This window comes from Asterias rubens, chromosome 2 (genome assembly GCF_902459465.1).
Source record: "Asterias rubens chromosome 2, eAstRub1.3, whole genome shotgun sequence".
Lineage (NCBI taxonomy): Eukaryota > Metazoa > Echinodermata > Asteroidea > Forcipulatida > Asteriidae > Asterias > Asterias rubens.
In genome coordinates this window covers 21,872,787-21,898,272 of record NC_047063.1, presented here as the reverse complement: position 1 = coordinate 21,898,272, position 25,486 = coordinate 21,872,787, and the positions used below count along the sequence as shown (strand labels likewise).

The window sequence follows — 25,486 nt, the reverse complement described above, 5'->3', positions numbered from 1 at the left end:
GAAAAAGACTAGCCGCGGAATTTCACTCATTGATACTGGGCAGAGTATCATCGGGAAGTTTAAAGACCCCAAATGCCTGTCCATTCACAAAGAAAAACAAACATTGTTAATTATAAGGCATACATTACCGAGTCAACATTGCCCACTATTAATATTAATACAAAATTACGATTGGAAGTGGGTTTGCCTTGTTAATTTCTGCGCTTCAAGTAAGTAACTGCACTCTATGATCAACGGTGTGTGGGCTCACTGCGAAGAAATACAAACACCAAGTTCAACAAACACATCTTCGAAAGAAAAAGTCAAATAAAGGAACATCCTGCGCTTGCTTTGGCTGCACTAGGCCATCATAGAATACATTCTAAAGCCCAATTTTCTATTGAGCTTTATTAATAGTGTTTGGGTTTTTCCAGTTGTGTTAACAATACCACTGCATTTGCGTGTATGGTAAGACATTATCATATTTCGCTGTACATTCACATGAAGAAGTATGGTTTGCAAAGAGCTCCACTTTATTTTGAGCAATTTCAGATTTGTAGTCATTGTTGCCGACCATCAGCCACTTCTTTAAGTTCAGCAAAGGGGACTAACTGTAAGCCTATACGAAGTTTAGCACAGTTAGTATCTACATTTTCAGGTAGGACTTGCACAAGGGTATATAATGTGTTGACGCCATAGAGCTATATATATAGCTCTATGGTTGACGCACACTATAGGCCTAGTGTTAGGCAAACTTAAATGTTGAACTAAACACACAATCTGATATTATGATCTTGCTTTCGGTTGGCACAACACGATTTTTGTTTTCGTCAAAACAGTTGAAACCAGATATGAAGTCAATACTAAAATTTAGGACACGTCAATATTATTCTGGGTATCTCGTTACGTTTTGATGAGGGGTAAATAATTGCTGGCATTCTTGGCAAGGTCCGGCGATCCGTGTTGGTTGAAAAAGCCAGATAATGGGACCAGCTTTCGAGTCAATATAACTGTCGATGTAACTGAAATCAGGCAGTTACATCGGTTTTTAGTACAATTGAACTGGAATATCTGATCAAAGAACTAAATGCGACACTCGTATCCGTTTTGGGGCGGAAGAATGGATGTCAAAGACATTGGACACATTCAGCAGTTGTCAAGACCAGTACAATTGGTGTGTCCCAACAATATGCATGAAAGAAAATCTGTGAAAATTTGGACTCAATTTGTCATCGAAGTTGCAAGAGAGTAATGAAAAAACACCATTGTTGCACAAAGTCACATTTATTTCTGTGCTTTCAGATGCATTAATATTAATAGCTCCCATGACTGAAGCCTTCATAATTACTTGAGATGGAAAATTTTGCTATTTTAAAAACTACGATACCTCAGATGAGCCTTTTCTTGCAATATTTTACTGTATAAATAGCTCACCTTTGCTCGTTACTAAGTAAGTTTGTAATAATAACTTGACGATGACAAGAGCAAGCTAGTCGAAACGTTGTAGTTCCTACAGTTTCGATCATGTAAAGCTAAAGTAGTAGTCCTAGCCAATTTTCTATACCTTCCGCCCGGGTAGTAGTTAAAAAAAGACAGTTCATAATAAACTTTACCTCGTGTCAAGTAGATACACACATGGTGTTGTCGCAAACCAAATATATATATTGATACCGCACCATGCAATGCCTCAAATCCTATATGAATTTTAATGCTAATAATTATCTTGACTAACTACCAAAAGTGTCCAGTGCCTTTAACTATGTGGTTTTACCCACGAATGGTTGTACTGTTCTATTCATTATCAAAAGTTCAAGGGAAACATATGAGTAACAAAGAAAATTGTTCAGTAAATGAAGCGTAAATGATTACTTTATAATGTGTCATTTTGCATGTCCCCCGATTGTTGTGCCCCCAAACGGCTCATATGGCTGATTCAAAAGAGGGCGCTGTAGGACAACGTTACTGAACAATATTCGTTGTCTGTTTCGGACGAAATCTCCATAATGACACTTTTACGCCGCTTTGTGTATCAGATTTTGAAAAACAATATTGTTTTCAAAATCGCTAGTTCGTGAGCCAGACTCAACATCATCCGGTAGAACATTGACCTTGACATTTTTTTCGAACATAGCTCCCAAATAAAACGGACAACAACATTGTTTGAAATAACTATTTTTTTAACTACTACATATATCTTTGTGGAACTATTCACTTAAAGGAACTGAACACTATCGGTATAATTTCTTGAAAATAATTATTAGCATAAAACCTTACTTGGTAAACAATTAATGGGGAGCTGTTGATAGTATAAAACATTGTGAGAAACGGCTCCCTCTGAAGTAACGTAGTTTTCGAGAAAGAAGTAACTTTACACGAATTTGATTTTGAGACCTCGTAATTATATTTTCACTTCTCAAAATCGAGCATCTGAAAGCAAACAACTTCGTGTGACAAGGACGTCTTTTCTTTTATTATTATCTCGCAACTTCGACGACCAATTGAGGTTAAACTTTTACAGGGTTGTTATTTTATGCATAAGTGAGAAGACTGGTCTTTGACAATTACCAAAGGTGTCCAGTGTTTTTAAATAAAAAAAACACGACATGAATAAATAAAACCATGAACACAAACAAAATTACTGTAAAATTTTCGTATTTCCATCTTGTTTTCACCCTCTGGCAAGTCACTAATTAACACCTTCACGGATTCTTGGAAATGTGCATAAATTATTATTATTTGTGAGTACAGCAAACTTTACCTATAGTGTCTCCATTGTTGTTTACTCCCTGTATGAAGTAATGAACATTAAACTTATTTACTTCAGACTGGAGAGCTCAATATTTGAAGATGGCCGAAGCTGCACTTCCCACTAAAACCACTTGCAAGATTAGCCAGGCACTCATCGAATGCCCAATCTGCCTAAAATGGTTCATCAATCCGAAAATCCTGAACTGTCACCACAGCTTTTGCCAAAAATGTCTCCAGGAACTTGTATTCAATCAGAATCCGAAGACGGGTTTTATTATTTGCCCAGAATGTAGAGAGAAAACTAAAATCCCAGTTAAGGGAGTGTCGGCTCTTCTCAACAGCTTTTTCTTGAGCTCGCTTATTGATGACGTCATCAATCTTGAAGGTCCAAATCAGCGACCTAAAACTGAATCGTCAAAGTGCCAGAAACACACTGACCAGGAACTGCGGTGTCATTGCGACACGTGTGACTTACTAATGTGTGTCATATGTGCGTTTCTCGATCACAAAGACCATAATCTAACTAAGACCACCGATTGCGTTAAATCTTTCCGTCAAGCGGTTGAAGCGAAGTTCGATGAGTGTCACAGGCATTTCCAACAAGTGGATAACTCTATCAACAAATCAGACAAGAGATTACAGCTCATGGTCGACCGGACTCTTGCAGATATTTTGGCTAAGGAGGAAGAGAAAGTCGCTAAATTGAGAAATGAATCTCGTCTCCTCCGAGAAAGAGTCACTGAAATCGGTCAAGACAGAATTAAGGAATTTAAGAGCATACGGAGCAGCAATCAAGATAAGATGAACGTCGGCAAGGAGATCGTAGCTTCAGTCAACCACTTGATGCTACATGCCGATGGCGTTGAGCTGCTGGACCTCAAACTAAAAGTTATGCACAACTTGACGTTCCATAAGGAGCTCCAGTTTCAAACAGTGCAGCGGAAAAAGTCATTCATCAGGTTCAAGTGTCATGATGTCACTGACGCGGATATCGGTGAAATACTAGTGGAATGGGAGGTAAAGACAGAGTTTGGTAAATGTGGGGAAGGTGAGGGGGAGTTCAAGAGGGCAGTAAACGTTGCTTGTTTTAGCGATGGTGACATTGTCGTTTGTGACTACGAAAGGCTATTATCCACGTTTACATCAAAGGGTAGTTACAAATCAACGGGTGTTCAAAGCGGAACAGAGGATGGTAAACTAAAACGTCCTTTTGATGTTGTGGTGACCTCTAATGACCTGCTTCTGGTTATTGACGGACCGGATGTAAAGGTTTATGATAGAGAACTGCGATATATCCGTCAGTTCCGGCCATCACAGAATCAAGTCGCGGGGCAGTCAACTCTCGGTGGTATCGTTGTGGACAAGAAAGATCGGATTGCGGTGGTTGACTTAAAGAGAAAGGTTATATCTCTCCATAATATGGATGGATCCATCATTTCTTCAATACATCATGCCGAAATAGGCAATCCATGCGGGCTATCTGTAAGCAGCTATGAGCGACTGATCTTCACAAACTACCACAACATGAAACTAGTTTGTGTGGATTTCATGGGAAACGAGGTGTTCAATATCAGCACCTCCATTGGCGGCAAACCTGCAAAACCTCTTGGTGTGTGCTGCGACGATGTTGGATACTTCTGTGTGTCTGTTCATTGTGGTGAACGGGGACCTTGTGAGATACATCATTACAATGCATCAGGTGAGCACATCGGCTGTTTAGCTCGTGGCTTATACAGTCCGCAAGGCATGACGTTTACTCCTACCGGTGACCTCATCGTGGCTGAAAGGTACTCAGTCAAGATCTTGCATCAATGAACTCATGGTCGAAAACAAAACATTTACAAAGCAGTTACAGCTCACAAAGTTAGACAATAATAATTAACCATAAAGTCAACCATAAATAAGAGGTGCATTTCTACACAAATCGGCTTGAATAATGCAATGTTGGGCAAATTATAAAGATATAGATCATGTTAAACTGCACATTAAGGCGACGTCATTTGACAACGATGACGTCATTTTATTAGGATGTGTTTAAAGTCACCTGGAAGTGGTATTTTTTCAAAATAAAGCTTTTGTCACTAATATATGTGTTTTGATGATTGGAATGTGAATAAACAGTTAACTAAGGTTTAAAAAAATCAGTTCTTATGTTATTTACAAATTTCAGAGTAGACCCCGACCAGAGAGGGCGCTGTTCGTAACGTCAATCGAGGCAGACTTTGCCTGTAATGCGTAGAGTAAACACAATTGCCAAGTACATGTACGGACCAAGTCGTGAGTTTGTACGTTTCAAAAAAAAAAAATGTATTTTTTTCCGGCAATGCCGACCAGGTGTATTGCTGCTGAATGCAGAAAAACACTTTTTGAAATGTACCAACTCACGACTTGGACGTACATGTACTTTGCACGTGTGTTTACTATACGCATTGCAGGCAAATCTGCCTCGATTGACGTCACAAAAGGGGTAGGCGGAGTCAGCCCCCCAAACAACTTTATATATTTTTTTAAACATATAAATCGTGACAAACAATTATTAAAAAAATTGTTTTATTGTTCGTAAGCATAGACTCTTATGTTTGAAAAAAAAATATATATATTTCCAGGTGACTTTAAATGTAAAACATTCCGGCTGGAATACATGCACAGTGTTAAACTTGATGGCACATTTTGTTTGTCCTTATAACAAATATATTTCTTTGAAAAGTGCTCCTTTAAAGTGACGTCATGTGACACTTGATGACGTTATCAAAATGCAATCTTAATAAATTTTGTTGATGTTACAAATCCTGGCTTCAATAATTGTACATTATTATAGCTCTTATACAATGCCGGTTCATTATTTTAACTACTTTCACAGTTTCAAGTTGATTTAAGCTTCGCCATTTACATTTACCTGCAAACAAGTTCGCTGAAAAGATAAGCAAAGATAATAAAAATTAAAAAAGGACGAACAGTTTTTTGGCTGTTATCCGAACACCTAATTACCTATTAACCTACTTTTACTCCTTCGATTTACTTATATTATTATTTTTTACTGTAATAATGCAACCCCTCCTAAAAAAAAAAACTAAAAAAAACCCCCAAACACTATAAGTAGTTATTCTAAACTTGAGGTCTCGAAATCAAGTTCGTGGAAAATTACTTCTTTCTCGAAAACTACGTCAGCCGTTTCTCACAATGTTTTATACTACCAACCTCTCCCCATTACTCGTTACCAAGTAAGGTTTTATGGTAATATTTATTTTGAGTAATTCAATAGTGTCCACTGCTTTTAACTACTTTCACAGTTTCAAGTTGACTTAAGCTTTGCCATTTACATTTGCTTGCAAACAAGTTCGCTGAAAAGAACAAGCAAAGCAAAGATTTAAAAAAAAAGACACTGAGTAACAATTATTCAGCGATTGAAAGTAACAGCTTATATTATTCTCTTTCGAAAAGTTGCTATCATTTTAAAGGAACACGTTGCCTTGGATCGGACGAGTTGGTCTATAAAAAGCGTTTGAAACCGTTTGTTATGAAATATATATGGTTAGAAAGATGTTTTAAAAGTAGAATATAATGATCCACACAAGTATCACTCAAAATTGCACGGTTTTCTTTTTACGTCGCGAACTATCACGGTCGGCCATTTATGGGAGTCCAAATTTTGACTCCCATAAATGGCCGACCGTGTTATTGGACGAGGTAAAAAGAAAACCACGCAATTTCGAGGCATATTTGTGTAGATCATTGTATTCTACTTTTACATCATCTTTCTAACCATATGCATTTTTATAACAAACGGTCTTTTCAAAGACCAACTCGACCGATCCAAGGCAACGTGTTCCTTTAATGTAGAGTGATGGTTCAGACATTTATTGGGAAACAGCGGACATGCTAGTGCTCCCCCTATTATACATCATGCACCTGCATAAATGCCAGTAATACTAACTAGTTAAACTTATAAGACTACCTATAATATCAGCTATACTTCGTTTTAAGCAGAAGGCTCGTAGAGTGTACACTCTAATTATTTTATTCTATATCGAGAGCTCGTAAAAAGCATTTCTTGGTGGTTTTATGTTGTGGAATTTTACTTTTTTGATAAGCTTGGTTTTTTTAAACCATATATAATGTAACGACTTATTGATTGAAAGAAAATAATAATTTATAGTCAATATTAAACGATTAGAAGTAGGAGCTGATATTCTTCTTAAACAAATGATAAAATTTTGCTTATTAATATAGAGTTTTTTAGTTCAGACATGCCTTGGTAAAAACAATAGAAACGACATGATGCAGATACAGACATGGCAGTAATATTAATTCATTAGTTATTAAACATAAGGCTACCTAATATCAGCAATAGTTTGTATTAAAGCCATGGACCCTTTCGGTACAGAAAAAAACCAGATTTACAAATAATTTACAGGGTTTACAGAAGGTAATGCTGAAAGACTTCTCTTGAAATATTAGTCAATGAAATGCTTTACTTTTTGAGAAAACGGTAAAACAATATAAATTCTCGTTAGCGAGAATTACGGATTTGTTATAAACACATGTCATGACACGGCGAAACGCGCGAAAACAGGAGTGGGTTTTCCCGTTATTTTCTCCCGACTCCGATGTTCGATTGAGCCTAAATTTCCACAGGATTGTTATTTTATGTATAAGTTGTGATACACGAAGTGTGGGACTTGGACAATACTGTTTACCGAAAGTGTGTAATGGCTTTAAACGGAAAGCTTGTAGGCTATTGTAGACTCTAGTTTTTTTCTATTCTAATATCGAGAGCTTGTAAAATGCATGTATTGGTGGTTGTGTTATGGAGTATCAGTAGAACTAACACCACAATCGATGATCATTTAGAAACAACGATAACTGCATTCTCTGTATTTAGTGGCTTGTGGAAATTCCCACTTTTATTATAACTATAATGTTTTGTTTTTAATTTGTTTTAACTTAGGGGGCGTATTGTTGTTGGATAAAACTTTTTGGTTAAAACTATATTAACGAGCTGATGATCAAAAATTCATCATTGGTTGGTCTGACTTGGTTGGGCTTGGTAGAGCGCCGGCACGTTAATCCGGAGGTCGTTGGTTCGAATCCCACTCTAGTCAATTCTTTTTTCAACCCCCAAATCATTACAAAATGGTGTCGATAGAGTGTTATGGCCCCCTCTTTCGGCAGATGTGCATCGCCATGATACCACGACCATTAGAGGCGCACTGTTACAGGAGCGATTTCGGGTGGCGACCATTTTTGTCAACCACTGGTCAATGTTCCATTTTGCAATCAAAACATCCAGGATACCAGTAAAATCAACCATGGTCGACTACAGAGCCTCACTCGAATTTGTCAATGTTAAAACGAAAGATGATGCTTACCAAAATGGCGCCCTTGCCGTCTTTCGCAATAGAGCACTCGTTGCACTGGTTGCCTGTGTTGGGGCTTGCAGCACTATACAATTGACAGCAACTATTAAAGTCGAGTAGTCCAATGATTCAGGTACCTGCTGAATGGGCAGATAGGACAAACATGTATGGGGTTAATTCTAATTAGCGTGCCTTTGATGATAAATGGACATTTGGAAACAGTTAAAGTCAAAGTAAACCTTTGGTTTTTGGAACAGTTTGATGAATTCATAAGAAGTTGCCTAAAAATCCGGAGCGAACAATCTCCATGCATGAGAATCAATCCCATAGTAGGAATATACAATCTGAGAAGATTCGGGGATAAAATCTGATATACTTTTCCATAACTATGATGACTTTGAAGTTAAATGGTTCTCAAAAGGTTTTATACTAACAAAATAACTCTATGTTATAGAAAATATAACCAATAGTTTAATATTAAGAGTAATAAAAACGTATAATTAAAAACGTAAAAATGTTAAGAAAGATATATTTGGCTACAATGCCCTTACAATTTTCAAATCAAAATTGCAAACTGGTTGTAATTGCTTGTTGTACTACACAAGTAAAAATGTTTCAAATGTTCAATAACGGTTAATCAAAGACACAATGCGATCAACCGACTGTAGTTCTTTTAACTTCCAACTTATAAAGCAAAGTAAACTATACAACATTATAGTGTTTTGTAAAGTGTTCATCTTTTGTGCCACCATAATTGTGTCTTGTAAGCTGGAATGTATTTTAATCTGCATTGCGTGTATTGGTGAATGTTTTGTAAACAAATGTGTTAGCTTTGTGTTCAGCTAATACTAATAATCCGTATTACATAGACCTTTCTTTTGTTGATAAACAAACCGCATTGGTTGGCATGGTCGGCCGAATGTTAGTAAATCATTAAATCGTAAAAACAGATGTTTTAACAAAATTCAACATTTTCTTCAAACTTTCAATTAAATAAAATACCTCTCATAATTAGTTGTTTTGTTTTAAACAAAATGAACAAATTTGGTTCATTGTTACAAAAAAATATCGATCTTTTCTTGATTTGCACATATGGCTTTCCATAGTTTTCCAATCTGGGTTGGCAAAAACTCGGGCTGTGACGTTGCAAAAGAAAGGTCTATAGAGTTATATTATAAGAACTAGAGGGCGCACGAGTGATGCTTCGTGCACAAACGCCACGGGACCGCAAGATGACAAGCGCGTCATTCTGCACGCGCGTTGAATATGAAATACACGTTTGAGCTTTTTTTTATTGAACGCTCACGCTATGTTGTTTGTTCAACTTACAAATAATGGCCGCACAAACACACGCTGTGAGATGCCAGTTTTGTCAACTTAGAAAATGGCCGCCTGCGCGCATAGACCTTTTCGCAAATACTGGGGCGCGCGCGTAAAGCTTGGAATTTGGTGCATTGTGGTCTAGCTGGTATCCAAATTTGAACCATATATATCCCACAATGCACCTCATTCAACAGTCTGCGCTTGCGCAATGGTATTTGCCAGTGCGCCCTCTAGTTCTTATATAGACCTTTCTTTTGACACGTCACGAGTCACGTGACAAAACAATTCCGCCATTTTGGTTGGCAAAAGTTTGTTTACTTGTGTGTGAATGTATACAGATACGAACTTTACAGTCGAATAATCATGGTTCTTAGCCGCTGTTGCTGCAAAAATTGGTTCGGATCAAAAGAAGGGTTAAAGTTCTTTCGCTTCCCTGAAGTTGACAAGTTTCAGGATCAAAATAAAGCGTGGATAGATGCCGAAACACGTCCGCCAGCGCAACAGGCAACCTTCACGACATGATCATGATGATGACCGGATAATGCATGCATGCATGCATGGTGTGACCACTTTGTATCTGGTATGGTAAATCATTCATTATTTCCGTGTTATTGTTAGCAAGTACAGACTCTAGTCTATGTTGTTAGTTAGCGTTTTCCTCGATGGTTGGATTATTCATATTGGAAACAATGTCACATAGAACTGCCAGTTTTCTCATTCAATCATAATAATAAATTTGAGACATCACACATTTTCTTCCTGTTCCATCTACCTCCCAAAAATGGTTTAGAGAATTATATAGAGAATAGTGCATTTTTTCTTTCATTTTCACACACAGTCCCACAACACGAGTATCACACATTTTCATGTATCCACATTTTGCTCGCAAAGTATAAAGAAGGGTTACCGTCACTTGCCAATGAACTGGTCGTTTCAAAAGTCAGAATGGAAGGGGCCTACTTTATTTAACGTTTAGTTTTTACATGTTCAAAATTTTGTTCAGGTAATTAATTAAGGAAGGAATTAGGCTAGTTTAGTTATCGGTTGGTTCTACACCTGGTGGAAACAATGAACAAAGGGTCTAAATTCCTTAGGTTATTATTCCTACACTTCCATTATAATAATTAATTTATAGGTATGTATGGAATAAGACTTTTTTTCTGTATACTACTTTGAGGCTTTACTACAGAGGTTATCACAACCTTTTATTTTGTTTTCTTCTTTAATTTGTTTTATACAGCAATGGAGTAATACCAGGAACACTAACACAAGAGCCCTCTAAGGAGAAACTAGACAGGAAAGCTTAATCACCACCATTATTTAGTCAGCCTGTTAAAGATACATTGTAATAACCCGAACCCATGTCCGCCTTGTGACCAGGAGAACGGAGACCAGACAACTCGTCCGCTGGACAACTTGTCCGTTCGGACAACTCGATGGTTCAGACAACTCAACGGTTCGGACAACTCGACGGATGATTTATTCAACCATCGGACAACTCGACTTGGGGTCAAGACAAGTCAATGGATGGCCTAGTCGGGAGAAGGAGGCTTACGATGAGATCGAGTGCTTCTTAAATATTTAGTTTGTGGATAAAAAACATGTCGTCTTGCTTGAATCCATTGATCACATGGCCTAACAGACACACAGCAAGAAGATATCTTCCAAAAGCTTTCAAGAAATAAATTAAATTGAGGAAAGCTACAGTAATAATCAACTGTTTTGAATTGTTTACACAACACACATCAGATCTCAAACTTCGAGCACAAACAGACAGCTACTCTACATCACAACACTTGTTAAATAGAATTATGTGGGTAAAGAGGAAACAAGGTTTAAATAGACTAGCTCTGGTGCTTCTGTTCAGCAGTGTGGGTTCGAATCCTTGTCGTGACACTTGTTTCCTTGAGCAAGACACTTAACTTTAATTGCTTCTCTCCACCCAGGGTAAATCGATACCTGTGATGGCAGAGATGGTTCTTGTGATTGATTGAGCCGAGTAGCACATACAATTATTTGTTATTGTTTCACATGCTGTATACTTCTCATGGAGCTGAGATGGTTTGAGAACTGAATTAATGCACAGTGATGACCAGGAGGAATAATGTTGGAAGTGCTTTGAGACGCCCTATGGGTGTGAAAAGCACTCCATAAAAACTGGTTACATGTATTACTATTATGGGTTGATGCAGGTTTAATTTTGACATTCAGCTGCAGCTACAACACAATAAATCAAATATTTGTGGATTTCAATTTGTTTCTATGATGTCTAAAAAGGCCCTACAGTAATTGATCATGCATGCACATTCACAAACCAAATCAAATCAGGATACAAACACGGTTGTATTCGTTTTAAATTATTTATTCATATTATCTAAATTTATTTATTATAAATTATTTAGATGTAAAATATAATTTGTTAAAATTATACATATTTAGACTTCAAGATTAAAGGTGGAATAAATTATCTTTGTTAAAAAATATGTGCAAGTACTACACTAATAAATTTGTTTTTAAAGATGCATTGCCATAGTTTGGTCAAAATTTAAGGTCACAAATTAAAGGGGCTATCTCATCTGTCCTGCGGCTGTGCATGGAAATATTAACTGATGAACCCACCACATGATAACCTACAGCCCAGGCATGGACATGCCCTTCCAGGATGTAGATGCGAGGGTGCCCAGGGTGTAGGTCACCGAGTGGTGGGTTAGTCATTAGTTTATAGTTCCATGCACAACTGCAGGACAGGCGAGATAGCCCCTCTCAATGTGGTACATTGCTATTTGGTAGGGGTAGGAAAAGTTATCAACTTTCATATGATACATTGATCATTGAATGGGTTTGCCATCAAAATTTAATATGAAATAGCTTGTTACCAAGTTAGTTTTATGCTAACAATTAGTTTGAGTAACTACCAACTGTGTCCAGTGCCTTTAACCTCTATGAGGAACAAATGTATTTAAAACATATTAAAAAACTGTACATTTATTTGAACTGCTTCAAAAAATGAAATTAATATTTTTGTGCACACAGCTTGATCTTATTGTTGGACCTTCTTTATTGTTGTTCCCGCCTAATTTTCATGTTATTTTCATTTTCTGAAGGTGACTGTTTCCTTATCATCTTCTTTTGGAACGAGAGAAAATATACAAGCGTCTGGGTTAATTTCTAGAGTGGCTTTTAAAGTGACATCCACGTTAGATTTTACTGACCTGACCCGTCCACACCTGTCATAACGTGGTTTAAAGGGTCTATGTGCTCTTTTCTAACACAAAACACAATGTCCACAAATTTACATTACACTTCCACAGTTTGAAGATAATGATAGTAGAAAGCCTCCCTTAAAATATTACTTACTGAGGTGCTGTAGTTTTTGAGAAATGAGAAGAACAATGTCACAAAAATAATTTTGAAAAAGTACTTGAATCCTAACAAAATGAAGATCTTTGACAGTACATGGTTCGAGCCCTGTTCCTTTGAGAAAATCTTGGTTCCATATGGATGCTTTCTCAGTGCAGGCCTGGGTCGTATACTCCAGCCGATTTGCTGCCTCCAACTTGAACAGTATTGCCGCAATATAGACTACACGCTTCTCCAAGGCTGATTAAAAAGCAAAAAGAAAAAGCAGGACTTGTTATTAATTTGGTAGCCTATAGGTTTTGTGCCCAAATCTACATCTATTGACAACTCTCAACCTAGGAAACAAGACCGCCCCGAAAAATGTACCTTCAACAAAGGCGCCCCCTGGCAAGCTTCGCCCCTAGCATTGTCGACCCCCGGCAAAGTCGCCCCCTGGCTTGGATTAACTGTAAATTATTTCTCAAGTCGCCATGGTCACTGAAGCAAACTTAAAGTGTTTGTTTTTTTATAATGAAAACTCGGAAAGATCATGACTGGGAAGTGGTGTGAGTCAAATGGCTTAATACTAAAGGGTTCATGGATGAAAAGCGGTATTTTGCTTACACACATTATTTTCATTCATAGATGAAATTGAAAATAAATAATTATGAATAGGCAGCAGGCGTTGGGAGATGATCTGTTTATATATTATTTATTGGGGTGACCTTGCCCGAGGATGACATTTTCGTGGGCAAGTAAGCTAGATTACCATCATCCGGATTACTCCTAGAACTATTTCGGTTTCATCTGCTATCGTCTCCAGTAACGGGAGACGATAGCAGACGAAACCGCAATATGGGAGACGATTGCAGACGAAACCGCAATAGTTCTAGGAGTACATCCGGATATGGAGTGATTGTCCACAGTATGTATAGTTTGGCCGGTGGGGCGAGTTTGCTTGAGGAAACTTTTTTATTTTTATTTTTATTTTTATGAATGACAGCATTGAAATAAATGTTACTGAATTGAATTACCAAAATATGTGATTTTGAACTGAACAAATTACCCTTCCCCTGATCTACATTTGGACCGCTATCAATTTGCAATTCAACTGCAATTATATTTCATAATAAAAACCGCAATGGCTCTCGAATATAACAAAAATAACAACGTACTAAGTAACTACTCAACTAGGCTAAAGTAACACTAACACTAATTAATAACAGTAACAGTGGTCCGGTATAAATACGTGTAGGTCCCTACGTATTTTTACGCTGTTCCCCAAAATAACAGAGATAGGCCCTATGCCTAGTTTGAAATTAAAAACAATTTAAATGAAAATACAAATTTAAAATGCCCGCTTGCCTAAGTTAAACGTTTAATAAAGAACGTCAACAAGGTCAACGTGACAGAGAGGCTTACCCTGCCATGCATACACACAGTTGCGCAGAACCACATATCCAGTTGTTTTAATCACAACCCAAGCACTCACAACTGTCATCGCTGACTACATACTGAATCTGAAATTCTTCACGAAATTACTGTACGATTCTATAGCGACTTGTTAAGTTGTAAGCCCAAAGTCTCCATGTACTGTCAGGCGACATTTTTATAAAGTAACTCGCCAACCAGAAACTGCGCATGCGCTGGTTTCGCCCCAATGTTTGTAAACAAAAAAAAGGTCTATATAGAGAGGTTGCGTGACCCCGCAAAAAGTTCGTTGTGCGCGCCGTCGGCCATGTTGAGTACTATTTCTGTTGGTAACGCGTCGTCTGCTCGCAACAGCAGACGCACGTTTTTAACCGAGAAACTTGTTTTTTTCTCCGATAGACAAATATTTGGTGAAGGTTTTCTTTCAGTATTTTGTTTTGTAAAACAATTGAATTACTTCAAGCACATAATATTAACTCCGGATAATCCAAGTCAACGCCGGTCGATACTGTGAGAAAAATACGAACGAATTCATTCGTTAAAACAACAATTGTTAAAACAACAAAGATCCAGAATTCAAACCTGTCGACTGGTCTCCAAACATTTAACTTTTCTCAGCAGTGTCGTATCCAGATGTTATTAAATACCGTTACTCTGAGCACATTTAGATCCATTGATGCACTATACAATCATATTGGATGGGTGACTGAGGTGCACATGAGGAAAATTTGCTCGTGAAAGTAAACAAACTTTTTGCAGTTTTACTCTTGAAGCCGCACTTATTGCGAAACATTATTTATTTTGTATGGACGTGGACATGGCTACGAACTACCTACCACATCACGGTACCACCACTGAGTTTTTTTTAATATTTTTGTTCAAATCGGAACTGGGATTTTAGCAAAATGTATGACTTGTTTTCGGCAATGGTGGTGCGGTATTTGGCTTGCCTTCATCGGCACTCTGGTATATTTTAGATTCAACTATTTGAAGGGGGTGATTCACGTTGACAAAATGCGTTGGCATATAGGGATTTGATTTATTGATAGATTGTTTATTCACAATAAAACAAAAATATTCTCGGCCAGAGGCCGATTTTTTTTGTTATATGTCATGTACACATTTAAAAACTTCAATATACAAAAGACGAGATTGAAGCAAGCAAAGATGTGTTAAGCAAGTCAAAATTAAATTTAAGAGAGTGAAATTAGAGAGAAAACAACGTTACAGCAGTGGACACTATTGGCAATTACTCAAAATAATTATTACCATAAAACCTTACTTGGTAACGAGTAATGGGGAGCTGTTGATAGAATAAAACATTACGAGAAACGGCTCCCTCTGAAGTAACGCAATTTTCGAGAAGTAATTTTTCACGAATTTGATTTGGAGAACTCAGATTTAGAATTTGAGGTCTCGAAATCAAGCATCTGAAAGCACACGACTTTTTTTTTTATTGCTACCTCGCAACTTCGACGATCAATATTGAGCGCAACTTTTCACAGGTTTGTTTAGTTCTGCATAAAAATATGTTGAGATACACCAAGTGAGAAGATTGGTCTTTGACAATTACCAATATTGTCCAGTGTCTTGAACAAAAACATATTTGGGACTGGAATGGAAGTTCAAAACTCAAGTGTCCTCTCAAAAGACTCTAAAAATAAATTAGGTCAATGTTATCTTGGCTGCTCTATAATGCACCTGTGTGTCTACATCTGTAACAAAACAAGCAAATTGTATTGGGGCAGCTGATGAGTGCTAAGCTTGGTTTCCTCCATGCTTTAAGATAATGTCTTATTTAATGTTCCCCTTGTTTCATTTATATTAAAAAATGTCAGAAACCAGAGGGCTAGGTTGTCTAAGAAAATTGTTTCATTAATGTTTCCTTCAAATTCATATTGTTTTTATAAGTATGTTGACACGTGGACGATCTGTTTGTCCTGTGTTTAGGCAACTTCTTCTTTGTCTTCGAGATGCTCTCTTCCAAAGCCCATTCCGATGTATCCTCATTTTAATTTAAGCCATGCCTTGTCGTCCTTTGCTAGGCCCCGCTTGGTACAAAATAATCGATGGTTGCCGAAAAAATATTCACGGTCTCCTGGCTTACGATTTACATTTAACATGAACTGCTTTGGTTTGATTTTTGCACCGTTTATGCGTTACGTTAATTACAGGCCAGCTGATAATAGTACTCAACATGGCGGCGGGTGTCAACAACTGACGATTGTGACGTCACGCGAAACCTCTCTATAACTCTCTATGATCGCGATTCAGAAACGCAATGCATTGTGGGAAGGAGTATGGGACGGTTTCTATGCAGTTTCTACGACTCGCGCGTTCAACAGCGCCCTCTCTTGATATTTTGCTATTCGCGATTAACCTTATGGGCAAAATCTGTGAAAACGCAAGCGAAAACACGTGTAAAGCAATGGGCGAGTGAAGAGATGACGACAGAAAATGTGTGTTTCTAGGGTAAACAAATCACCAAAGTCTAAGAAACAATGTAAAATCATTAGCTAGATACCTTTTCTGATCTGCCGTTAGTTGTTTGCTGTTTCTCCTCCTCTTTCTGAACTGAAACTGAACCCCCCCCCCCCCCTCTGTCGTCGGGCGAAAAACTCACGTTCATCGCATTTGCACGCACTTACAACATGCGAGTGAGTAAGGACACCGTATGTCACCAGCACGTGTAAGTACGGCCTCCGTACGACAACGTGGCGATCGCAAGATTGTCGTACGTTGTATGTAAGCAACACGTTGTAAGCATGTACAACTCACTTACCGCGTGCGCAACGTACGATGCACACAACCGCTCACGGCCAGGCGTGGCGTGCGGGCCACGTACTTCCCCTTGCACCTTGCGCAAACCGGGCGAGTGACGTGAGTTGACGTACTCCATCGCTGCTCTTGCTACTCCCTCCCCACGTTTTCAGAAAAACGTGGCGGCCGTGGCCTCTCCAAAAAACGTACGGACTAAAAACACGCACGGTGGGTTGTGGCCGAGGCTATACATGTTTCATGGGAAGGGGTCTCTTATTCAAAGATGTGGCTTTTTAACACACGGCCGCCGACCCTGCCGGCTTTAAACGGCCGTGGAGAACTCATCGCTACCTTTTTATTCACTTAGTATTTCATTATTAATTTTGTCAAAAATAATACAGACTTTTTAAATAAACGAAGTGTTGTTCTGAGTCCCGATTATGTGCCAGCGAGGAACAACACAATGAGGTAATCCTTGCACTTGGCCAGACATGTATTCGACAATTGCACTGGAGCAGGCCTGTACGGTTTGTGCGATTGACTTACAATGCACGTACCGTAAAAATCAAACACAATTGACTCATTCTTGCATACCCCCCCCCCCCCCCCAGTCGGAATGGTGGATTCATTGTCGGCTCGATTTGAATATTAACAATGTCGGTACCACAAACATGTCCATATTAGGGATGTCATGATCATATTGATGACGTTTTGACGAAGGTTTGGAGGCTAATGTACGGTGTTCCATAAAAAACTTCCACCATATTCTGTTTGTTTAGTCATTATGTTATTTATGTGTGATTTTAAATAGTTTTTTTCTTGACATTCAGAAATATTCCTGTCTTGGTTTAATGAGCTCTTGGAACTTGTTAACATAATTGCTCTTGTTAATTTCTGCGCTTCATGTAGTAACTGCACTCTATGATCAACGATGTGTGGGCTCACTGCGAAAGAATACAAACACCAAGTTCAACAATCTTCGAAAGAAAAAGTCAAATAAAGGAACATACTACGCTTGCTTTGGCTGCACTAGGCCATCATAGAATACATTCTAAAGCCCAATTTTCTGTTGAGCTTTATTAATAGTGCTTGGGTTTTTCCAGTTGTGTTAACAATACCACTGCATTTGCGTGTATGGTAAGACATTATCATATTTCGCTGTACATTCACATGAAGAAGAAGGGTTTGCAAAGAGCTCCACTTTATTTTGAGCAATTTCAGATTTGTAGTCAGTGTTGCCGACCATCAGCCACTTCTTTAAGTTCAGCAAAGGGGACTAACTGTAAGCCTATACGAAGTTTAGCACAGTTAGTATCTACATTTTCAGGTAGGACTTGCACAAGGGTAATAATGTGTTGACGCCATAGAGCTATATATATAGCTCTATGGTTGACGCACACTATAGGCCTAGTGTTAGGCAAACTTAAATGTTGAACTAAACACAAAATCTGATATTATGATCTTGCTTTCGGTTGGCACAACATGATTTTTGTTTTCGTCAAAACAGTTGAAACCAGATATGAAGTCAATACTAAAATTTAGGACACGTCAATATTATTCTGGGTATCTCGTTACGTTTTTATGAGGGATAAATAATTGCTGGCATTCTTGGCAAGGTCCGAAGATCCGTGTTGGTTGAAAAAGCCAGATAATGGGACCAGCTTTCGAGTCAATATAATGAAACCAGGCAGTTACATCGGTTTTTAGTACAATTGAACTGGAATATCTGATCAAAGAACTAAATGCGACACTCGTATCCGTTTTGGGGCGGAAGAATGGATGTCAAAGACATTGGACACATTAAGTAGTTGTCAAAGACCAGTATTATTAAAACCATTGGACACTTTCGGTAAATAGTACTGTCCAAAGGCCCCCGCTTCGTGTATAACAACTTATTTATAAAATAACAAACCTGTGAAAATTTAGGCTCAATCGGTCATCGGAGTCGGGAGAAAATGACGGGAAAACACACCCTTGTTTCCACACGTTTCGCCGTGTCATGACATGTGTTTTAAATAAATCCGTAATTCTCGATATCGAGAATTTATAATTGTTTTAATGTTTTCTCAAAAAGTAAAGCATTTCATGGAAATTACTTCAAGAGAAGTCTTTCACCATTACCTTCTGTAAACCCTGTAAGTTATTTGTAAATCTGTAAACTTTTGTTTCTGTCCCGAAATCCAACAGTATGCAGGAAAAAATTTGAACTCAATTTGTCATCGAAGTTGCAAGAGAGTAATGAAAAAAACTCCATTGTTGCACAAAGTCACATTAATTTGTGTGCTTTCAGATGTATTAATAATAATAGCTCCCATGCCTGAAGCCTTCGTAATTACTTGAGATGGGAAATTGTGCTGTCTCAAAAACTACGATACCTCAGAGGGAGCCGTTGCTTGCATTTTTTTACTATATAAATAGCTCACCTTTGCTCGTTACTAAGTAAGTTTGTAATAACAACTTGACGCTGACAAGAGCAACCCAGTCGAAACGTTGAGACCAATCCAAGAACTGACTCCGCGGTAGTTCCCATAGTTACGATCATGTAAAGCTAAAGTAGCAGTCCCAGCCAATTTTCTGTACCTTCCGCCCGGGTAGTAGTTAATAAAGACAGTTCTCTTAGAATACGCTCTACCTCCTGGCAAGTAGATACACACATGGTGTTACCGCAAACCAAGTATATATTGATATAATACCTGGCCATGCAATGCCTCAAATTCTATATAAGATTTTAACGCTAATAATTATCTTGACTAACTACCAAAAGTGTCCAGTGCCTTTAACTATGTGGTTTTACCCACGAGTGGTTGTACTGTTCTATTCATTATCAAAAGTTCAAGGGAAACATATGAGTAACAAAGAAAATTGTTCAGTAAACGAAGCGTACGCAATACTTCATTACTTTATAATGTGTAATTTTGCATGTCCCCGATTGTTGTGCCCCCAAACGGCTCATAGGCTGATTCAAAAGAGGGCGCTATCGGACAACATTTCTGAACAATTCTTCGTCTGTTGGGGACGGAATCTCCATAATGACACTTTTACGCCGCACTGTGTATCAGATTTTGAAAAACAATATTGTTTTCAAAATCGCTAGTTCGTGAGCCAGACTCAACATCATCCGGTAGAATATTGACCTTGACATTTTTCGAACATAGCTCCCAAATAAAACGGACAACAACATTATTTGAAATAAACTTTGTTTTACTATTAAATCTTTGTGGCATTATTCATTAAAGTAATTTGACACTATCGGTAATTACTAAAAACAATTATTAGCAGAAAACCTTATTTGGTAGACAAGTAATGGGGAGCTGTTGATAGTATACAACATTGTGAGTAACGGCTCCCTTTGAAGTAACGTAATTTTCGAGAAAGAAGTAACTTTCCACGAATTTGATTTCGAGACCTCATAACTAGATTTTGACGTCTCGAAATCGAGCATCTGAAAGCAAACAACTTCATGTGACAAGGATGTCTTTTCTTGTATTATTATCTCGCAACTTCGACGACTAATTAAGATTAAACTTTCACAGGTTTGTTATTTTATGCATTATGTTGAGATACACCAAGTGAGAAGACTGATCTTTGACAATATTACCAAAGGTGCCCAGTGTTTTTAAACAAAAAACACGACATAAATAATTAAAACAAACAAAATTACTGTCAAATGTTCGTATTCCCATCTTCTTTTCATCCTCTGGTAAGTTAAATAAATTAACACCTTCACGGATTCTTGGAAATGTGCATATTATTATTTGTGAGTACAGCAAATTTTACCTCGTGTCTCCATTGTTGTTTATTCCCTGTATGAACTAATGGGCATTAAACTTATTTACTTCAGGCTGGACAGCTCAATATTTGAAGATGGCCGAAGCTGCACTTCCCACTAAAACCACTTGCAAGATTAGTCAGGAACTCATCGAATGCCCAATCTGCCTAATACGGTTCATCAATCCGAAAATCCTGAACTGTCACCACAGCTTTTGCCAAAAATGTCTCCAGAAACTTGTATTCAATCAGAATCCGAAGACGGGTTTTATTATTTGCCCAGAATGTAGAGAGAAAACTAAAATCCCAGTTAAGGGAGTGTCGGCTCTTCTCAACAGCTTTTTCTTGAGCTCGCTTATTGATGACGTCATCAATCTTGAAGATCCAAATCAGCGACCTAAAACTGAATCGTCAAAGTGCCAGAAACACACTGACCCGGAACTGTGGTTTCATTGCGACACGTGTGACTTACTTGTGTGTGTCAGATGTGCGTTGCCCGATCACCAAGCACATACCCTAATCGGGATCACCGATTGCGTTAAAATATTCCGTCAAGAGGTTGAAGCGGAATTGATGAAGTTCGATGAGTGTCACAAGCATTTCCAACGAGTGGATAACTCTATCAACGAATCAGAGAAGAGATTACAGCTCATGGTCGACCGGACTCTTGCAGATATTTTGGCTAAGGAGGAAGAGAAAGTCGCTAAATTGAGAAATGAATCTCGTCTCCTCCGAGAAAGAGTAACTGAAATCGGTCAAGAAAGAATTAAGGAATTTAAGAGCATACGGAGCAGCAATCAAGATAAAAAGATGAGCGTCGGCAAGGAGATCGTAGCTTCAGTCAACCACTTGATGCTGCATGCCAATGACGTTGAGCTGCTGGACCTCATGCTAAAAGTTATGCACAACTTGACGTTCCATAAGGAGCTCCAGTTTCAAACAGTGCAGCGGAGCAAGTCATTCATCGGGTTCAAAGGTCATGATGTCGTCACTGACGCGGATATCGGTGAAATACTAGAGGAAGAGAAGTGGGAGGTGAAGAAAAAAATTGGTAAAGAAGGGGAAGGTGAGGGGGAGTTCAAGAGGGCAGTAAACGTTGCTTGTTTTAGCGATGGTGACATTGTCGTTTGTGACTACGAAAGGCTGCTATTATCCACGTTTACATCAAAGGGTAGTTACAAATCGACGGGTGTTCAAAGCGGAACAGAGGACGGTAAACTAAAATGTCCCTTTGATGTTGCGGTGACCTCTAATGACCTGCTTCTGGTTATTGACGGACCGGATGTAAAGGTTTATGATAGAGAACTGCGATATATCCGTCAGTTCAGACCATCACAGAATCAAGTCATGGGGCAGTCAGTGCTCGGTGGTATCGCTGTGGACAAGAAAGATCGGATTGCAGTGTCTGACTGTACGAGAAAGGTTATATCTCTCCATAATATGGATGGATCCATTATTTCTACAATAATACATCATGCCAACATAGGCAATCCATGCAGGCTATCTGTAAGCAGCAATGAGCGACTGATCTTCACAAACTATAAAACGATGATACTAGTTTGTCTGGATTTCATGGGAAACGAGGTGTTCAATTCCAGCCCCTCCAAACCTGTAACACTTGTTGGTGTGTGCTGCGACGATGCTGGAGATATCTATGTGTCTCTTCATTTCGGTACAGTGGGAACCGGTGAGATACATCATTGCGATGCATTAGGTAGGCACATCGGCTATGTAGCTCGTGGCTTATACAGTCCGCAAGGCATGACGTTTACTCCTACCGGTGACCTCATCGTGGCTGAAAGGTACTCAGTCAAGATCTTGCATCGCGTGTGAGTGTCAATGACGTCATGGTCGAAAACAAAACATTTTCAAAGCAGTTACAGCTCACAAAGTAGACATTAGTAGACCGATTGCGCTCCGTGCGTCACGTGACCTATAGTGGGTATTGGATGTAAACAAACTCGGCGTACTGCATATAAACGTGCGTTAAAAAGACATGATTACTGTTGCAATTTTTGGCTCAAAAAAGGACTAAATTCTCGAAATTACTGAAGAAGATTCCAGGGTTTGTAACACGAGACCTTACCGAAGGCTGAGCAATGTCAGTAATGGGTAAACACAGTTCCACCAAATAGGAAATTGAGAGAATTTTCACACGATGTCATGTGTTTGTGCACGGAAAGTGTGGTTTTACTTTGCCCTCATTGTAATGACTTTGCTGCCAATATTTTCAATAAAAAAATTTCTTTCAGAAGATTCAAATCCCTTTATTTTCACCCTCAAAATATTTGATTAGAGGGGGCATAACTGTCAGCTATGAGTCGGACAACTTTGCGATCTCCCTTATCACAGCCCAACTTCACGCCGTGCACAACGCAAAATCCACGGCGCGTGAGCTCGCTCAAACCTCAGTAATTTACGTAGTCTACAACCATACTCTCAAAAGAAACCTCTTCCGTAGTGGAATACCGGGAAAAACAAACATCAAACAAATAAATCAATGTCACAATATTCAGCTTGATAAAAAGGGCTCCGTTTTTAGTTAAAAGTGTTATTAATTGAAAATACAGCCAATTATGGTCCATCGGTTCGAGTCTTCCCATGTCTTATATACTGTGTAGCTGTGTTTTTCTTTACCCACTATAGGTCACGTGATCACATGTAAACATTGGTAGCGCAATCGGTCTATTAAACGAAAGACTCCCAGTCAAAGTAAAAAATGTGAATACACAACCCACGGACAATCCACGTAAAAATCGTTACTATTCAAACCGTACAAATCGGTTCATAAATCATAAATGATCGACTTTCACATTAATATAAGTCAATTATGAATTACAGATGCAGTTCTACATAAATCGGCTTGAATAATGCAATGTTGGGCAAATTATAAAGGTATAGATCATGTTAAACGTCATTTGATTGGGATGTGAATAATTATATGTAACATATCCGGCGGCTGGAATATATGCACGGTGTTTAACTTGATCGCACAACAAATTTGTGTCTTATAAAAACATAATTCTTTGAAAAGTGCTCTTTTCAGGTGACACTTGACGACGTTACCAAACTGCAATCTTAATTTGTCGATAACAAATCCTGGCTTCAATAATTGTAGATTATTATTATAGCTCTTATACAATTCCAATTCGTTATTTTAACTACTCTCACAGTTTCATACTCTTCTAAGGGATTCACCTTGTCCCTATAAACTCTTGGTGCACGCTAGTGTTGGCGACCATGACGATTTTCTTGTTCGTCATCCTTCTCTCGTGCAATTAAGAAGATTTTGAGCCCATACATCCTGTCCACCTTTCTACCTTTCTGTGTACATTATCTGGCTTCTAAATGGCTCAGAATACTCACTAAACAACCCCCGTACCATGTTTAGGAATTGCTATTGTTCGTTATAAACACATGTTGAACTCTAACGGGCATTTAAACACGGCTAACTTAAAGCAAGCTTTGTAGTACCTGTTTAAAGTTAGACACGAGGGTTTATACAGTGACTACTCATTTATACGCATCTAATGGGTTAAACGGCTTTCGTAGTTACGGCCCTAAAAGGCTACCTATATTATCAGCTGTACTTTGTGTGTGTGGAAAGCAATGGACCCTTCCCATGAAATATGCTAATTGCATTCACGCATGCGTACAGACCCTGTTGGTTGGCAAACGCCATAGAGTTGTGCACTAAGCAGGCGCGCAATCGCGTTTGCGTCACTTACCCATTACCAGTGTGCAAAACATTTTGCAGTTCCCTCATTTTGCCAACCAAAACGTTAGTGCGCACGCGCTATGTGCAATTTACATATTTCATGGGAAGGGCCATGGACCGTTCCGGTGTGGCGGTTTCAGTTTTCCGCCGTGTTCAGTTTTCCGGGTGACGTAGCCGGACATTTCACCACGTTGTTGGAACGGTTTAAGCTTTCCGGCGTGTTCAGTTTTCCGGGTGACGTATAGCCAGACAAAAATACAGCCGCGAGTACCCTGGCAAGTACTGTAGTTCTCTCAGTGACCCCAAATTGTTTATTATTACGATTCTTTTCTGTTTAGTCACATTCTCTTGCCCCATCTTTTCACGTATTCATACGTACAGCTGTAAGCAGGTCACACTGCTTGTGCCACACCAAATTCTCTCATACGATCAACGCGTTCGCCGCTCGTTGTACTCGTGGACGCCGCCATGACTACAGCTACCAGAGAGTAACACGGATGACTCAATACAGCACTAAAAATTGACTACTTTTGCTTGCTGTGCGCAGGCATCACATGACGTAATGTTACCGTATTTGGTCATTCGGAAAACTGAACACGGCGGAAAGTTGAAACCGCCACACCGGCTTTCCACTAAGCTCCGCCCACCGCACACGTGAGCAAGAAACGTGTACGAACCACAGAGTTATATCAGGGGGGGGGGGGGGCGGAAGGGGTATTGCGCAATCATTTGCTAGCGCGTTTTGGGTACACTCCATTTTAAAAATAGGTGATGACAATATTAAACAAGAAAAGATAACATGAATACCGCTGAAATTATCTCTTTAACAGCACTGAAAACATAACAGTACTTATTGTTAGAGCATTTTCAATTGTTAAACTGGTTAGTTTTACACAAAATGCTTAAACATTTTACCGAAAGTTTCCGTTGGCTTATTGCAGCGGCAAACGTGTATACATGTACTTGGTTTCCACGCAAACGATCGTCTGTTGACGGACGGGAACATTCGCCGCAGGTAATGTTAACTCTGAGGCAAGCGCACATCTTAAACATAATATGTAAG

The 25,486-nt window shown here is 38.7% G+C and overlaps 2 protein-coding genes and 1 long non-coding RNA gene across 3 annotated transcripts; 2 read left to right on the top strand and 1 right to left on the bottom strand.

Annotated features, from left to right (window-relative positions):
• The first annotated feature begins 451 nt into the window (after positions 1-451).
• Positions 452-4,835, top strand: LOC117303047 (tripartite motif-containing protein 2-like). The gene is made up of 2 exons (XM_033787103.1): positions 452-637; positions 2,804-4,835. The coding sequence occupies exons 1-2, from the start codon at positions 481-483 to the stop codon at positions 4,540-4,542; spliced, it is 1,896 nt and encodes a 631-aa protein (XP_033642994.1). The 5' UTR covers positions 452-480; the 3' UTR covers positions 4,543-4,835.
• Positions 4,836-12,839: 8,004 nt separating this feature from the next.
• Positions 12,840-14,416, bottom strand: LOC117307174. Its single transcript, XR_004521044.1, has 2 exons — positions 14,169-14,416; positions 12,840-13,007 (listed from the first exon to the last, which is right to left on the bottom strand). It is a non-coding gene; the product is annotated as an uncharacterized LOC117307174 (long non-coding RNA).
• Positions 14,417-18,086: 3,670 nt separating this feature from the next.
• LOC117303148 (tripartite motif-containing protein 55-like) lies at positions 18,087-22,925 on the top strand. Its single transcript, XM_033787267.1, has 2 exons — positions 18,087-18,264; positions 20,779-22,925. The coding sequence occupies exons 1-2, from the start codon at positions 18,108-18,110 to the stop codon at positions 22,536-22,538; spliced, it is 1,917 nt and encodes a 638-aa protein (XP_033643158.1). The 5' UTR covers positions 18,087-18,107; the 3' UTR covers positions 22,539-22,925.
• The last annotated feature ends 2,561 nt before the right edge of the window (positions 22,926-25,486 follow it).